This window comes from Sinocyclocheilus anshuiensis, unplaced genomic scaffold, assembly GCF_001515605.1.
Source record: "Sinocyclocheilus anshuiensis isolate Anshui unplaced genomic scaffold, SAMN03320099.WGS_v1.1 scaffold355, whole genome shotgun sequence".
NCBI classification, from domain to species: Eukaryota; Metazoa; Chordata; class Actinopteri; order Cypriniformes; family Cyprinidae; genus Sinocyclocheilus; species Sinocyclocheilus anshuiensis.
Genome location: NW_015549571.1, coordinates 2609773 through 2628523, shown reverse-complemented (window position 1 = coordinate 2628523; position 18751 = coordinate 2609773). Strand labels below are relative to the sequence as shown.

At 38.2% G+C, this 18751-nt stretch overlaps 1 protein-coding gene across 1 annotated transcript in view; it reads right to left on the bottom strand.

Annotated features, from left to right (window-relative positions):
• Positions 1-648: 648 nt before the first annotated feature.
• The window catches only part of LOC107657376 (G protein-activated inward rectifier potassium channel 1-like), a 28215-nt gene continuing 10112 nt past the window's right edge, over positions 649-18751 (bottom strand). The window contains exon 4 of the mRNA XM_016445423.1: positions 649-1357. Within this exon, the coding sequence (XP_016300909.1) occupies positions 765-1357 (593 nt within the window). The 3' untranslated portion in view covers positions 649-764. The remainder of the gene's footprint in view (positions 1358-18751) is intronic.

The following is an 18751-nucleotide window of genomic DNA, read 5'->3' as shown; positions in this document are numbered from 1 at the left end:
TCCAGCTGTTCCAAACTTATTTCTCTATCCCCCCCCCCCCTTCTAATACTGTCAATACATATTAAATCCATAAAAAGCTTACCACAGTCAAGTATTCACTGATAATTCTCAATAATGTTTGTTCTGTGTTCAATAGTTTTACTATTCTAAATAATGACTTAACTAATTACGTTTTTATGCTGTACGAGGATTATTGGCATTACTGGCCTAATAATTACATGGCATTAGCAACCATGCATGGGAAAAATCCAAATAAAGCATGTATGAACACTGAAACAAGGAATTAGTGTACGTAAGTCTGAACATCTATTTATCACCTTTGTTAAGTTAAACATGCATTGTAACATAAGCTAAGTAAACAGGTATTATGGCAAACAACGCAACTGTGTGACTTGAATAACTCCTAATTAGCCACGTAGGAGGAACTGTCCGCTACATCGCCATATGGCTTGGAGAAATTAATATTTGCTAACATTTCCTTGGCAAATAAATATGTACAGCTTGTCATGCCATTAGAGGGAGAGAGCTATTTTAACATGCACTTGAGGTTGTCATCCATACCAGATTGTGCTTGTAGTAACAACAACCAGAAAGAGTCTGTTCACTGCATATGAAGCCACCACAGGAACAGACATTTTGAACTACGCTAACCTACTTCATTGGTACTGCATATATGGTTTATCTCTCTCTCTATATATATACAAGCTTAACATCTCAAATTATATGAGGGCCCTTTTGACAGCAGCTGAAAAACACAAGTTCTTCTATGTGAAACAATCAGAGTTCATCTTTCGGAGTTTGGGGGGCAGATGTCCATCCATGCGGCCTCCTCCCCCAGCCAGTATTTGCAGTTTCGGTGGCAAGTCCGCAACCGATTTGCTGATGGCCTCTGTGGCAATCTTAGTTGTCTTGGAAACCTGCTTTTCCTCCGAGACCCCAGGCACAGAACTGATGCGTTGGAGCTTCATGGGCAGTTCGCCAAGGCTGTATGTCATTTCTGATGTGGTGGAGCTCATTCTCAGGAGCTTCCTGGGCAGCCCGTCTCTACCTGTCATCTTCTGCACCTTGGCTGGTAATTTGGTCGTGCTCTCCTGATCCTCAAGCAGTTCCAGGCAGTCCAGGGAGCTGTTCTTCTCTCCGCTGTTGCACAGAGATGGGGCCATGAGTGGAGAGGACATGAGTAAGGCCTCGTCCTGCTCTTTCGCACTGTAGGGAGGTGTGGGAACCTCAAATGTGGCGTGGAACTGAGAATAATCCACTTTAAAGAAGCCCTCCTCCAGAGAGATGACCGGGAAGAATCTGTGGCCCCACAGCACCTCATCCTCTGTGTACGACGTCCGCGCTTGACAAGTCATGCCTATCGGAGAAAATACATGAAAAGGAACAAAATTAAGCGGTCAAAGATTAATCAAGCTAATGCAATTGGGAAAAGCATTGCTGCACTCTGAAGAGTACCATACTTCTTTATTACTATCATTTATTATTATTATCATACTTCATCATAATTCTTTATTAGTACAGTGCAACACAGTAATGATGTTCTCAAACATTCTGGCTAAGATTTTTTTTCTTTTCTTCTAAACTCCTAGCCCTAAGTATTAAACATGAATTCAGTCTGAACCAATCAAATTAAACATTATATACTTGACCCTAGGCTGAAGATACAGTAATCGGTTTATCCCTAACCTTAATCTTTAACATTCTGACCTAAATAAAATAAATGCTACAGAAAGTGCATAATATAAATCACTATTCTGTTTGTGCTGTTGCATCCTTTTTTCCATACACTAAACTTCAGTGGTTGTATATGACCAGCTCATAACTCATAATACATTTTGTAATAATTTGCTTATCAAAATAAGATGATTTCTTACATCTATTTGCATACTGAATTGTGATTTGTTTTTTCATCCAAATGATGTTGTTTTTCCTACAAAATTAGAAAAGTATCAGTCAAACAATCACAAGTTAAGAGAGCTTCCACATCCAATTTGATGGCTATGAAACTGCCATACAAAGTTAACAACGGAACAAGAAAACAAAAAACCATGCACTGTGAAATTACTAGACCATTTTTAAGATAACATCTTCAAGACATATGTTTTCTTCTACACCAGTGCTCAGACAGAGTTTGAGTTACAAACAGATCATGATAGATTTGTGCTTGGTCTAGAGTTCTGACATTACAATATTGCAATGACAACACTCTAGTCCAGTGGCTGTTTTTCGATCCAGTGACATAGAGAAGTTTGTCCACACTGATAGCACATTCATAGCCAATTAAAAAATGTCCATCCATCCATCCATTCTCCAAACTGCTTAGAATCACTTGCTGTGAGGAAACAGTGCTACCCAATGAGCCACCATGCTGCCCCAATTAGAAGATATATGGAAGATATTAAATACAATTTTAATTAGTAGATATTTTGAAGATGTTTAATATACTGTACAGTTTAAAATGTATTGAATACTATTCAATTTCCAAAGACTTTTCTATGATTTATATATCAATGGTGCAACAGTATTGTCGCTTTCCTCTTATAGAGGGGAAAAAAAAAAATTACGAAATCTCCTCCTGTGGGTCACAACAAGCCATGAATGTAAATCTTGCTAGCCCCACATTTTATTGTTTCACAATGTTTAAACATTCAGGCACCATCTTTATCTTATCAAGCCAGAACAAATAGAAACAGATTAAGAAAATCAGATTTGCTAAATTTTGTTCTCTCTCTCTGGACCTTATGAAAGTGGTGACGAGATTTTCTTTGAGAGATTAATTGTCATATCTTGACACAATTTACATGCAATATTAGCTTTAGTGCTTTATGCATATATTCACGTGAAATTAAAATACAATGCATGCAACTTAAATTTACTAACAAAACCATGAAAACGTCTCATACATGGAAGGTTTGCAAAGAGGATTTGTTGTCTTGTGTATTATCTATGGTCTTGTTTGGCAGTGTAAAAATAAGTAAAACTGAAAGAAGAGATTTATTTCATTTGTTATATTACTGATATATACTGATTTGACCAATGGTCACATGAAAATGAGATCAATATTTGTGTCATTCCAGTGAACAGAATCTAGTTTGAGCTGGCTTATATCCAGCCTCAATAAAAAATGTACAATGTTGGTGATGAAAAGCAAATATCCACAATACAAAGAGTAATACAGAGGAAGAGAATCAATAAAACTCTCACAAGAACAGAAGCAAAAAGCCCATGTTATCAGCACGGCCCAGGCTGCCTTCAGCCAGCTGACTTATGGGCTAAGTATTGTAGTCTTCTGATTTTCAACCACAAAATGACTTCCTGAGTAGACAAACCTGAGCTCATCAAAAATCCTTTCATAGCACTTTTTTAAACATTAGAAATATTTCAAATGAGGATTACGGAAAAGTGCTCTGTGCTGTATGTTCTGTTAATTTGCCAGTTCATAAGACTAACTCAGACACAGCACAAGTTCCCTTGAAGGGGAAGTTTAGTTATATTACAATACAATATGCCATTTATACAGTATAATACACACACACACACAAACCCCAATATCCCAAATATACCTCTGCATGAACACGTCCTGAAGCACTGTGACATTAGCATGTCCTCAGGAGATCTTGGTGTGGTATCGGATTCGACAACAATGCATTGACGTCTGTCTCCTGCTTGTATCGATTCGATTCAAGCTAGACCAGTCACTCACTATGAAACAGTTTCAAAGACTGTTAGGCCTGATGTCAGCAGCGTCCAATGTAAAAGCTTTTGGCCTGCTGTACATGAGACCTTTGCAGTGGTGGCTCAGGACCCGAGGGGCAACCCATTTTACATGATCAAGGACATGCAACGATCCTTTCGTGCCTTAGTCATGTGGAGGAACCTTGGTTCTTGTCCCAGGGTCCTGTGTTGGGAGCTCCTTGTCGTCAGGGGGGTCTGGGGTCATGCCTGCTTTGCAAACCGGCACACCAGATCCTCCTGTGGGCCCAGGGAAAGCGGCTCTCCCTGAGGGCATGCAGTCTACATTCCTGGGTACCTCAACCAGGGTGCAGACATCTTGTTGAGGAAGGGGCCAAAGCCCAGGGAATGGAGGCTCCACCACCTCCAGATTTGGAGGGTGTTCAGCCAAGCTCAGGTGGACTTGTTTGCGTCTCGACAGACCTCACATTGTCCACTCTGGTTCTCCCCTCACACATTCAGCTACTCTGGGACTAGACGCTATGGTGCAGATGTGGCAGAGGCTGCATCTGTACACCTTTCCCCCGATTGCTCTGCTTCCGGGAGTTCTGGAGAGAGTCAGCCGGGATGGGGCTCGTTTGCTGCTAGTTGCCCTGTTCTGGTTCTGGAAACTCTGGGTGTGGCCTCTGAGTGGTTCCACTTTATAGATTCCAGTCTCTCAATTGAGGTTGCTGAGACCATACTCCACTCCAGAGGTCCCACCACAAGGAAACTCTTTGAAGTAGGCCCCGTTCATTTCTTGGCTCAGTTGCAATCAGCTGGACCCAGTTAACTGCCAGGTTGGTTCAGTCCTAGAGTTGCTGCAGGAGGGGTTCTCCACAGAGTTGATTCCCTCTACCTTAAAGGTGTATGTGGCAGCCATAGCTTCTTACCACGCCCCTTTAGGTGATAAGTCTTTAGGGAGGAACCCGTTGGTGACACATTTCTTCCGTGGTGCTTTGAGGCTGAAGCCTGCAACTCATATTAGAATCCTGGCCTGGGATTTGGCCGTTGTCCTAGAAAGACTGTGTAGAACTCCTTTTGAACCTATAGAGGAGGTTCCTGAAAATGTTTAACACTTAAAACAGTGTTTCCCTTAGCCATTTCATCTCTCAAGAGAGATGGTGATCATCTCTTTCTGTACCTGAGGCCTGGTTACGTGCCAAAGGTGCCCACTAATGCTCCAAGGCCCATCGTGTTGCAGGTCCTCCCCCTTTTAGAAGTTCAGAAAAGGAAAAGCTTAATTTAATGTGTCCAGTCAGAGCACTGGATGCTTATGTCCACAGAGCTGCCCTGTGAAGGAAATCAGATGCTTTGGTCCACCTAAGAAAGGCTTTCCGGCAACCAAGCAGACATCAAGCAGGTGGATTGAGGTTACTGTATCTCCCTTGCTTATGAGTCCTCTGACCTCCTTTCAACTTTGAGGGTCAGAGCTCACTCAACTAGGAGTATGGCAAAGTCCCTGAGAACCTGACACATTGCACTTCTGGAGACTCCAGGTAGGTTGCAGTTTTGGAAATTGGTGGCGCTGGAGACTAAATGGTTCCTGATGGTTTCATACCTAATTCTTCACCTTAATTCTTAATTATTTTACAGTTAACATTTGTCTCTTCTTCTCTACCGTTTTTTTTTTTTCTTTTTTTTTTCTGACCGTGCTGACCCAGTGAGCATTTCGCTGTCCAATGGTCATGCCTTAACTTAGCAAATTCTAGGATTGCATTAGTATTGCATCCTTCTCATGGGCATTTAATTTTTGACTTTCAGTCTGAGTTAAATCTCTTTTTTGGCTCATTTTATCTGTAAAAGAAAACATGCCTAATAATTGTGCACACCTGAATATAAGGAGTTTTTCACTTCCAGCCTTCATGGACAATTATATATCACTTATAAATGATTAAATGCAATTAATAGTAGTTGTTAAGACTGATGTGGTTTGGAATTGGTAAATTGTGCTTGGAAAAAATATGATCAGAATATCAACTTGCCTAACCTATGTAAAAATAATAGTAACAGCAATAGTTGCAAACACCGCTAATAATGTCAAACATAAGCAATAGGTTTTATGCAATCAAAACTACAATGCTGTGTTTCTATGAAAACCCAATCTTGCTATGTGTACATGCACAGCTCTTGCATCCAAAGCTGTTCTCTCGTACGCATATGTTAATGTCATTAATAAACAAAAGACGATTGATCTGAAATCAGCAGCACAGCAGTCTGAGGGTTATAACACAATCAGTCACCACTATTTCCCCAAGTCATGAAGAGTGTTGGTTGTAAAAACACACGCACTCCAGATGTTTTATGGGATGCCAGTATCATCCCATAAAACATGTGTGTGATTGTGTTCAGCTGGACGCAGGGCTGCATTGCAGTGGTGTAGGGTATATTGTGGGGAAACTCCTCAGTGCATCAAGCATACAGTAGTATAATTTAATGAACAACCATGTCAGCTCTGTGGATGACAGCAGAAAGAAAAGCAACCAAGTCATCTGAAGCCCTGTGCCTTGAGTTCTCCTCTGACCATTCAAATATGCTCAATATGATTTCATTTCTAAACCACCTGAGAGTTAAACTCAATAAACAACACAGTACGTAGCATGGAAATATCAATGTCAGTTCTTTGAAGGAAAATTGTACTTTATCAAAGTAACTATAACTGATAAAGGAGACTTCCCATGTGCTGATTTGAATAAACACCAAGTGAGGCTAAATAAAGAAAGTATAGTGTCTTTAGGTGCTAAGCAAATAAATTGAACAGTAAAATCAATCAGCAGAGGGCACCCTTGCCTGATATCATTAATAAACTATGAAACTTTCTCATCTGAGTTACCTCGGCAGTCCATCTCGTCAATGTCAAAATGACTGATATGGTCAGCCAACTCAAAGAGGGCAGTATTTACTGTTTACTGAAGCTGTTCACTGGTTCAGTGTTAACTGTCAAAAATAGATTTTGCGATGCAATACTGTATGTAAGTTCTTTAAACATTTTTTTTCTTTATTTGTCTCTTTCTTTAATCCTGTCTTTTTGAGAAGAACCCCTAAACTCTGTGTATACAGAGTCACTAAAGCAGAAATAACCAGGGAGGAAGAACTTACATTACTCAGGGTTCAAAGAGAGGCAGTGACTGGAAAGTGTTTGTAACATATTTTAAACAGCTAGAAATGAAGGTGAGTGGAGCTGACACACACAAATCCAGTCCTTCACACCTGTAGACTAAAAGCAGAGGAGTTCCCCTGATAATGTGAGGTGAGACTTCAGTCTTTTGGGATTTGGACAGTATAAGGGTGAGAAAATTAAAATCTCAGAGAGTATACTGTACTTCTCAGGCAGTGACCCAGCATGAATGCTAGCAAACACTCAGCATTTCCTCTGCAAACATACGCAAGGACTGAGACTCAGGCTGATTCTTCTCTCTGCACTTGATTCATCCTTCCACTAAAACTATTTGATTGTGAGTAACACATATATGGCTTAACCATCAATAATATATGAATTTCCCCCAAGTCAAAATGTAAAAGCTCCCCAGGATGAAAAGTGTGAAAATGAAGATGAATGGATGAATGGTCTTTACATTTTCAGTGTTTTCACACTCTGTTCCAATTCACCGTATAGCACATGCACACATGCGAATGAGGTCATGAGCCCAGGGTTGCCAAGTCCGTGGGTTTACCAGGGTTGCCACGGGTTGTTTTTTAGTCCGCGGGTTAAAGCGATCTCTCCCTCACCCTGCTGGAATGCTATTTTGACAGAGGAGGACACCCGCCAAAGGGAAAACCATGGGAAAAAAACACGAATGGGCTTTTTTTGAATGGGCGAGTTTTGAATTGCAATTGGGCTGGTTATGTTTCTCAAACCTGGCAACCCTGCATGAGCCTGTCCTCAGTCCCAGAGGTTTCACGAGAAGTGTTGTAAATAAGAAAAAGAGCAAATTCATTTACAGAATACCGCACCAAAGCAATGATGTTACACAATAATGCTGTTTCGATTTCAGTATTACATATTCATTCATGATTTATATTTATTTAGGCACTTTTGCCACTTTAAAGAATGTGGGGTCATAAAATGATAGATGAGATTGCACTTTGTTTGTTTGTTTGCAAATATGTATGTGTATGTGTGTTTAAAGTAAATAAAGCCATGCATTCTTGCTGTCTTCTAATCGAATCAAAAACGGTTTACTTGTGATCTTTAAAACTGTACATCATTCACTATTTTTCTGATCAGACACATGCTATTCAATGGGCATCTCTTAAACATCATTATGTAACCATGCAGATGTCCCTGGAGTTGGTTGGCAATGAAACTGACCAATTGTTCAGAGTCACTATAGTGTCCATGGTTGATATAGTTGTAGCCTCCTTCTGAAATTTTGGACACTGATTTGGAAGTGGCTTATTACTGATAGACACAGAGCTATTTCAGCATGAGTGAGTCCCTGGTCAAAGTACAGTAAAAACTAGTTTCCTCATCCATGATGCAGATGTTTATATAATACACTTAGAAATAGCTTATTTTTGTTTCTAGACCAAGGGAGAAAAAAGCTTAAAATCACAAAAAAAAAAATTAAAACTTTTATGTGAAGACCACAAAGTCATGATTGTGACACACTTTGATTTAAGTTTCCCTTTATTTATTTATTTATTTATTTTTTATACATCAGGAAAAGCAGCCGTGAACTCCTTCAATTAACTCACTCACTGGAAATACATGACTCTGGCTACATTCCTATAAAACTGCAAAAATGTACCTATACACACGTTTCACTGCAGTTTCCAGTTGAAATGGACACTAGAGGCAGTAAAACACCATCAGAGTTTCTTGCACAATATGACCTCACGATTTTTTCTTTTTTTTTACCACAGATGATAGAAATATAGAAAATAATAGATTTTCTGACGTAGTAAACGTGCTCAGTATTGCACTTGGCACAACAACAAAAAAATTCACAAAAAGTCACTGGACATTTCACTTTCATGCTACAAACGTTGCAATATATTTTTGCAAAAATTTACCCACATGCATGGAGCAGCGTATTTCAGGTTTTTCAGAAATGCAGCAAGAGTCATGTATTTTAAATGAGCTTGGGTTGCCTTCAGTACTGTTTTTAAGGGTTACAGAATACGTGTTTGATATTTTTCCCCATACATCCACTTGCATTAGTAATATACTAATGATAGTAGTAATAATGAAGAATAAGAAGGTGTGACCAAAAATGTTATGGTCATGTACATAAACTTAAATTACAGACAGACAACCTAAATATTCTAACTCTCCAAATCTTGCATGTTTTCTTGAGTAATTTGTTTCTACGGCAACAACAGTAATGGATGCCACAGTGAAACTGAATTTCTTAGCAAGAGGTTCTCCTCACTCTTGTTTTAAGACTACAGTTCTGTCTCAAGGCTATAAAACCTCATTCTTATACAGCCAGAAGAGCAAGAGGACCCTCCAGAATCTCCCAGCATGCTCTGTCGGAGAATAAATCTAAAAAAATGAGAAGGAAGATTGCATGGGATGATGGGGTAAGGCTGAAAATAAAGGAAAGAGAGAGAAAGAAAGAGCAAAAGGATGACAGTGGAGCAATAAAGTAATAAATATTAAACGGTGACCAGGCTCAGTGGAACACATTATCAAATACACACACACATATTGCATATACCTTCTTAAATTCCTGAATGACAATTGCATATGTGATTGAAATTCAGTTTAAGTCCGCTTCATTGGTATAATAACTAAGTGATATCACAGGAGAAAGAAATAATTGTATTCTGGAGGATTACATTTTAAAAAACAAAATCGTGCTTATAATCTGAAGACATGTGCCGTTACTTTGTTTAGTTTTGCTCTATTAACAAAAAAATTCAGGTTTTACTATCCTTACACTGTAGCACACACAGACACACACACACACACAAACCTAAGAGAACAAGATGTTTTTTTTTTTTCGTTCTTCCGACTTTTGTATTGACACATGGTCTGGGTCGTGTCCGTTTACCATGATCTTTGCCTCTACACATGGCTTTTGTTTCATTTCTATGGGCCACGTCCTAACCTGTCTCATGTCTATATATCAATACATTGTTCCAGCAATGTTATATTACAGGATAAAATATTAGTTTTATATATGACATTTGGACTATTTTGACTTTTTAAAAGTCTAATCCATTCTTACTTGAATTAAATCAACTTCCATCCTACATTGCCTTCCCATTGTTTAGACTGTTTCACTCTGAAATACAACACATTACTGAAGTAAAACAGGTTGTGAACTGCAGTTTACATTGCCTTCAATAGTGTATGCTCTGTAGATTCATCTGCTATGACGAATCTAGATTTGTCTTTATGTAATCTACTGTGCTGCCCTCAAGAGATGAGCAAAATGCGATTCTGCCTAATGCGTCTCATCAAAAACTTCCTTCGGCAATATACAGACCCATACTGTACTTCAACAGAGCAGGATGTCTTTCATATTTCTGTTATATGACACCATCATGATACAAATTCACTCCCATGTTCTATTTAGCACAGCAGGACAGAAACTATATAAACTAACACTGCAATTACTGCCAACAAGGTTAAGGAATTCTTTGTGAAAATTACTAACATTAGGAAGCAACATCTAAAGAATCCCTTGTTACTATCTCAGAGAGTCTATTGATTCCTGCACCTTCAAACCCAACACTTTTTTTATTGGAGTGGTTTTCCATTTAAGTAAAGCTGAAGAAGAGAGAAGAGAGAAGAGATTTGTATGTGAAGTGTCACTGGGATAGGTAGAGAAAGACACAGAATAAATGAGGTTGTAGATCAAGTGAGGTCGGAGAAAAGGGGTGAAAAGAGCATTCCTTTTCTCTTTTCCTTTGACGAAGGCTTTTCCAGGGCTCTGACAGGCATAGCATAACAATGGGACATAAATAGCAACTGTCTTTCCCAGAGGATCACCTCACAAGGAGCCACTCCAACCAACAAAATGTTCATGAGCCCATGTGTTTATCTGCAATCGATTAAATTGCTCCTTAGAGGCATTCAGACACAATCAATCAATAGTACTGAAGACCCAAACACAAAAGCTACAGTTCTACTTTGACCAGGGGACAATACATACATGTATGTGATAGTCATCAAGCAATCTTTGACCCAGAATGCCACATAAATTAATATCAATTTGTTATAAGCCTGATTTTAGACTTTTATATCTGACACAGATGGGTCAGATATTTTTTCAGAGACCATGAAAACATCATGGGTTATGTGTAATCACTATTACAAATCCATGCTATCAGGTGAGAAACCCAAAAGCAGGAAATGTCTGGCAAATGTTAAAGTGTGTAAATGTGCATATATTTGAGCTATTATACTGGTTGTGTCTACAAACCTAGTGAGCTAACTATTACCATGGACAAATATCTATATAAACAAAACCTTAACTGAAATGGACAATCCAAGAAATGTTTTTTTTTTTTAAATGTACCTGTGACATATTACGTTACTTCTTGCAAATTTCACGACACTTTTAAAGTGAAATGTCCAGTTAGTGGCGCTAAAAACACTTTCAGTTTTATCTGAAACAAATGAACATGAATCTGCGTATATTTTATTACCTTGGTTATCGTATGTATCTAGGCAAATCAGAAATTAAAGGTCCCATATTGTCAAAAATTCCCTGGCTTTTTTCACGATAACTGAGGTGTTACTTCTTGCAAATTTCACGACACTTTTAAAGTGAAATGTCCAGTTAGTGGCGCTAAAAACACTTTCAGTTTTATCTGAAACAAATGAACATGAATCTGCGTATATTTTATTACCTTGGTTATCGTATGTATCGAGGCAAATCAGAAATTAAAGGTCCCATATTGTCAAAACTGAAATTCCCTGGCTTTTTTCACGATAACTGAGGTCTAGGGGCTATTTAACTACTATATAATTTTCAAAACAGTCAGTCCACAGTAAAATACACACAGCCTGCATAAAGTAGCTGTGATTTTTCACGAACCGTTGTGACTTCCGTAAAAAGTTGACATCAGAACTACACAGTCACCGCCTTCAGTCACCACCCGAGCACCGCCCATAGTCCCACTCTCCTTTTGCCAAACCCCTAGACACAATCACGTCCATGCCATTGCTGAGCAACAACAACACGGAAACATGTCGAAAAGGTTAATTTTAACCACGAAACCAGATCGGCCGACCTGTAACTTTACACTCTCACTCAAAGGATGGACTATCTGAGAGGATTGTTACTATGAGGTGAATCACATCTAACGTGTATAGTAAAGACAAACTCACTGTGTCTATCTAGTCATGATGAAGATGTATATACATTTCAATTTCAGCAGGCAACTATTTTTACAGCTACATTATTGTTCCAGCCACAATTAATCACAACAATGTATATACAATTTCATTTCAAGTCCTGCAATAGCATTTCAGAAGGATTTAAGTCCAGACTTTCATTAGGACAGATGTGCTAAAGAATTAGATGCTGAGCAGAATTCGTAGTTCCTTTAGTGAAGGCTTCCAAGTAGTGTTGCAGCAAAACATGCCTAAAACATCACCACTATGCATGCTCAACCTTGATATTCAAAAATACAAAAAATCCACTTTTTTGATTCATCTGTCCATAAGGCATTTTTTTTGTTTGACGATCATCCCCCTACTACAAATATAAGACACAATGTTGTTTTTTAAGGTGAAAAATTATTTTCACCTCACTACTGTCTTGTGTGTATATTTTTAAGTGTGTTCATTATTGTAATTTTTTGCCTGATATAGATCATAAAAGGCTGTTGCTTTTTGACGGATTACTGAGTGTTCAGACGTGTTCAATGCAGGTGGGCTAATCGCAACATTTATGACTTTAAAACCCCATGAGCCCGTCCCTGAACTCTGTACAGAACAAATCATTTATACAACAGAACAACATCAGCTGCACTGCTGAGCCAATTATTTATCTTTCTCTCTTTCTGTGTATGACAGATCCTTCGAAGATATTTTTCCTCACCAAACAGGGTTCACATGGGGTTATGCGCCACTCCACACCCTCAAATAATTTATCACCATTCAGCCTAGTCATGGCAAATCCCTAAAGACACAATTACCAAGCCACTTTCACTTGAGAAATGACACAAACAAACACACAATACAACACAAAATACTGCTCTGCTCGGTTGTCTCCATTGTTATGTCAGTTAGGGCCTGATCATTTTTCAGCATGACCAGCTGTTTTAGGGGCTGGGACAGCACAGACTGTCTAAAACAGCAATTGTGGTATAAGAATAGATTTAAATGGTTTGTAGTCATTCTGTAATATGAAATAATGTACAACAAATATCCAGTGACAGTAAGCCGCAATTAAGCCTCTAAATTGGTATTTTAAAGGGGTCATAGGATGCTACATGCACTTTTACAAGTTGTTTGAACTGAAATGTGTGTTGGCAGTGTGTGTACACAACCACCCTATAATGATAAAAATCCACTTTCATTAGGACAGATGTGCTAAAGAATTAGATGCTGAGCAGAATTCGTAGTTCCTTTAGTGAAGGCTTCCAAGTAGTGTTGCAGCAAAACATGCCTAAAACATCACCACTATGCATGCTCAACCTTGATATTCAAAAATACAAAAAATCCACTTTTTTGATTCATCTGTCCATAAGGCATTTTTTTTGTTTGACGATCATCCCCCTACTACAAATATAAGACACAATGTTGTTTTTTAAGGTGAAAAATTATTTTCACCTCACTACTGTCTTGTGTGTATATTTTTAAGTGTGTTCATTATTGTAATTTTTTGCCTGATATAGATCATAAAAGGCTGTTGCTTTTTGACGGATTACTGAGTGTTCAGACGTGTTCAATGCAGGTGGGCTAATCGCAACATTTATGACTTTAAAACCCCATGAGCCCGTCCCTGAACTCTGTACAGAACAAATCATTTATACAACAGAACAACATCAGCTGCACTGCTGAGCCAATTATTTATCTTTCTCTCTTTCTGTGTATGACAGATCCTTCGAAGATATTTTTCCTCACCAAACAGGGTTCACATGGGGTTATGCGCCACTCCACACCCTCAAATAATTTATCACCATTCAGCCTAGTCATGGCAAATCCCTAAAGACACAATTACCAAGCCACTTTCACTTGAGAAATGACACAAACAAACACACAATACAACACAAAATACTGCTCTGCTCGGTTGTCTCCATTGTTATGTCAGTTAGGGCCTGATAATTTTTCAGCATGACCAGCTGTTTTAGGGGCTGGGACAGCACAGACTGTCTAAAACAGCAATTGTGGTATAAGAATAGATTTAAATGGTTTGTAGTCATTCTGTAATATGAAATAATGTACAACAAATATCCAGTGACAGTAAGCCGCAATTAAGCCTCTAAATTGGTATTTTAAAGGGGTCATAGGATGCTACATGCACTTTTACAAGTTGTTTGAACTGAAATGTGTGTTGGCAGTGTGTGTACACAACCACCCTATAATGATAAAAATCCACCCAGTGTTTTTTTTTTTTTTTAAATCTGGTTAAATGTCTTCCCCTTTCTCAAATCGAGCCGATCTCAGATGCCTGTCTGTGTGACGTCACGTAATTTTTGCTTTTAAAAGTTCTCATTACTATTGGTTTCTAAACTTAAATGGATTGAGGCAATCAGTTTCCTCAAATGAAATGAGTTATCCTAATTGGGTTTACAGTGTATGCACTCAAGGGCCACTAGCTCATCTGAGTCATCTCTGCATATCCATAATTCAGGCTATGGTTTTGCTAGCACAATGTGGTATATTCTGCCCATTGGTTTCATCATTTATGAAACTCCTTATCACTGGTTGCAGAACAGGTGAGCAAAGCTCAAAGCGTACAGTTTGTATCTATGAAGATCTTTATGATCTCAGAGCAGGGCTAAATTTACACTCTGCATTTAGTAGGATTTTGATTATTCTTTGTGAAGGGATTCTGCTGCGGGCTGCATCCTTCCAGAAAAGCATCAGTATCCTTCACAGACAAAATAAGTGGACAGGGACACAAAATGTTGAGATATGTTTAATGGAAAATACAAACAAACAGCATGGATGCAAACACATTCATGCATGATAGTGAAGGACACAATATTATATTACAAGAAAAGAAACACATGGATAACCCAGAACCCAGAGCCCATCACAGAGCCAATGAGCTGAAGAACATCTGAATCTTTTTCACTGTATTTATAACTTCCTCACCAGATTACTGTTATTCTAAATTATTTCCACACAAAGGTCAGTGCGCTCAAAACAATTAACACAGCCTGTTAGGTAGCACCTCCCAACATTTACTCAATGTCTGGTATCATAGCAGGCAAACATGGGTTGACTCCAGTTAAAGAATAATGCACATACAGTGTGACTTCAATAACAGTGCCATTTATTCCAGACCAGCAGTAACATCCATTAAATTATATAAGGCACATTGAGGTAGAGTACCCATTATTCATTACACATTACGTTGTATAGAGTCCGTGTGATCCCGAATCTTTAAAGTGAAAGTAAAATGAGAGTGCGCCTTCGAAAGCGGTTTAAATGCCCTGCATATTAGTAGCGGCTCCCTGATGACCGCAATTTAAATACAGTATAATTACCCAACAATATAATTGCGAGAGAAAGTATTGAAATATTTTTTTTTATCCTCCCATCTCGTAGGCTATTTATTCCCTTTAGGGGTTCTGTAGTACACTTAATTTCCTTTCCGAACACGGAATTGGGATGCGGCGGATTGCAGGGGGTATGAGGGTGTTGTGGGGACAGATCCCGATGACGGCTCAACATCGTCTATCGGCCCAACCCCACCCCTAATCCTAACCCCTCCCCCTAATCTGGCAGGGTGCAAATTTCGGCACTACACCCGGAAGAGACTTTCTGACACAGCCATCTGAACTGACTCTTAATTTAGTAAAACATTAATTCATAAAAAGTACTGTATTCTTTATAGCTACCACATATTTTAGTTTTCTTTTAATCTCTGGGACCAATTGACTTAAGTCACTTTTAATAAATACTGTTCAAACAATGAGTCTACGTATTTGCCAGTATTTTAGCAGTTTATTTAGGCTAAAATGTGCATCATATACTGTATAATTTAAATCAGTTAAATGAGGTACAACATTAGGCACATTTCTAGGTTACCTGTAAACAACAACAACAAAATAAGGTTTTTACAGTATGATAAGTAGTTCTTCACAGAAATTCAGATTAACCTGAATTTGTGATTTCAGGCAAGCTTTTCTATGAATGATTCGGTGAACAGATCGTGGGTTGTCTGTGACATGCCATGTGAGGATGGCGCTATTAAAACTAGTGGTCGACCGATATGTGTTTTTTGACAGCCGATGCCGATATCTTGGAAAGCAGGGTGGCTGATGGCTGATATAATTTTATTTATTTGAATTAATATTCAAGAAATTTGAAATCATTTGAAAATGGATTTAAAAATAAATGTGTAAAATAAACATAGTTATAGTTTAGATGACAAAGTATTTTTCACAAATAAATAAATATTTAATAAAAATATAATTAAAAAGGAAGTAAACACTGTAACCAACAGGGCACTCAGTATTGTGGGAAGTTTGTGTGCATTTGGAATCATATTTTGTCAAATAAAGCCAAGGTAACACTCATTTTACATACAGCACACAGTGAAAATTACATTAATATGACAGTGGGCAAATGCATAAAGCGAAGCATCATTTTAAATCACGAGTTTCACGCAGAGAACACGCGATCATGCAGGTCACATGCACACTTCACAAGATCTCACAACTGGATTCGAATAAGTCTGCAAGGTTTGTTGAATGCTGACGCTAAACAAGAAAGTATTATAATGTTTGCCTTTCTATTACTAATAATATAATACTTTGTATACATTTTAATTCATTTGTTTAACAGTTCTATCTGTTTATTAGACAGACTTCTCTCCCTATTACACAGAACTGTTAACGACAGTGAGCGAACAAGAGGGAGAATGTGAGCACTGTGTGGTCAGGCGCGGCCGTTCTCAGCGCCGTCAAAATAAAAGTCCCAGCTCGAACGCATCGGCCAAACAGAAAAACGTATCGGCCAATGCCGATATTTGAAAATATATATCGGCCGACCACTAATTAAAACAATATTAACCTGTAAATGAAGGATGATATGTGTGTTCCTCTGTAAAGTTTCAAACGCTAATAGATGGCTGAGAATGTAGAGTTTACATATTCATGTTCACAAAAAAAACAAAAAAAAAAAATCACGGGAGGAAGAAGAAGAAAAAAACACAAATCCAAGGTAGTTCACACGAATTTTGGGTTGCAAATTCAGATTCAGTAATAAACAGTAAATTTTAAACATTCAAACCTTTTAGTGCACAGTTGTACATCTGTGCATTGTTTTACGCGTGAAACATATCATTTTGTGCATGCGAGTTGCTTGTGTGTATGTTTACATATGTTTTGAGGATGTGTATTTACTTATTTAATAGTTTTTTTTTCTTTTGTGGCGCACGTGATTTTATTTATTTTTTTTATGCATGTGAATTTACCCCGTTGCTTAGTAACGACGGCGCAGGAAAAGGCGGCACATAACATTGCTCTCTGCACTTTTACATATTTACGTTTTTGAACCATTCGTTTTGTTTACAAAGCTTCAGTGCATAACGGCACTTACGTCTGTCTTACGAATGTACTGCAAATGCTCTAAAGAACGCTGAAGGCGAACAGAAATGAGACCGTTTTCTGATTGCAGTGCATCAGTCACGCTCGTCAGGAAAGTGAGTGAAACACACACACACACATTTTTATGTGCTAGTGTGAAAGTGCTAGTGTGAAAGCACCCTATATGTGACCCTGGAACACAAAACCAGTCATAAGTTGCACGGGTGTTTCTGTTTGCGCACAGCTTTCCCTGTCAAACAAATAAAAAATCTAAATATCTGGTCGGGTCAGGAAATGTTGAGACACAGTCGAGTTCCGATGCCTTTCTCCCTCTGCGTCTCCGCGCAACACAGCAGTGTAGCACACATTGATCAGCTGCACATCACATCACTGACAGGCAGAGAGCCGCAGAAGTGAAGCCCTCCCTCCCTTTCCAGTTGTGTTTGTCTTGGTGTGGAGGTGAGTGGTGATAAACGAAAGACTTAAATCTACATGTGCCTCGAATTCACAGCTAATTATCCAAATGGCAAATAATTAATTTGTCTTGCTAACATCCATGACTCATGAGCTACCATGCAAGTTAGCTAAAGTTTAGCTAAGGCAATAGGAAGTCTAGTAGGTTAGACCAGTGCGCATTCTTTCACTGCATGATTCAGTTTATTAAAATGCATTTAGAATGATCACAAAATTCAAGATATGGGGGCAGAAATGTATATATTTATATAATTTCATATAGTTAATCAGACTGACGTTTATTCCACCAAAACACAGCATGATTACAAATGTGACATTGATTTTATACAGCAGTTCAATAAACAAGAATTTAATATTAAGACACTTACATTTTAGACACAATATTGACTGTTTTTGCTCTATTTCGCCAACAAATATAATTCCAATTTGCGTCTCTGAGCAACATGACACTGTTTTGTTCCTAAATTAATCAACCGTTTAAATGATTCGGTTCAAAATATTAATTTCTATCACTGTTGTGCACAATAATACACTCAGCAAAATATCATCTAATTACCATTATCGATAAAATACCAGAAATTATTGCGAGATCATTTTTGACAATATCACACAACCCTGATATATTTAAAGTTTTGTTTAGAAAAAAATCTGAGAAACGCCCTTTTTTCCCCACTTGAGCCCCTGCCCCTCAAAATGTCTGTGCACGTCCCTGGTAATATGAATAGCTACGAACTTCATTTCAACAACTTTATTAAAGGTGATTTTTTTCTATTTTTATTTTATTTTAATTTTTTTGCACCCTCAGATTCCATATTTTCAAGTAGTTGTATCTTGGGCAAATATTATCCTATCCTAACAAACCATACATCAATGGAAAGTAAAAAAACAAAATAAAATT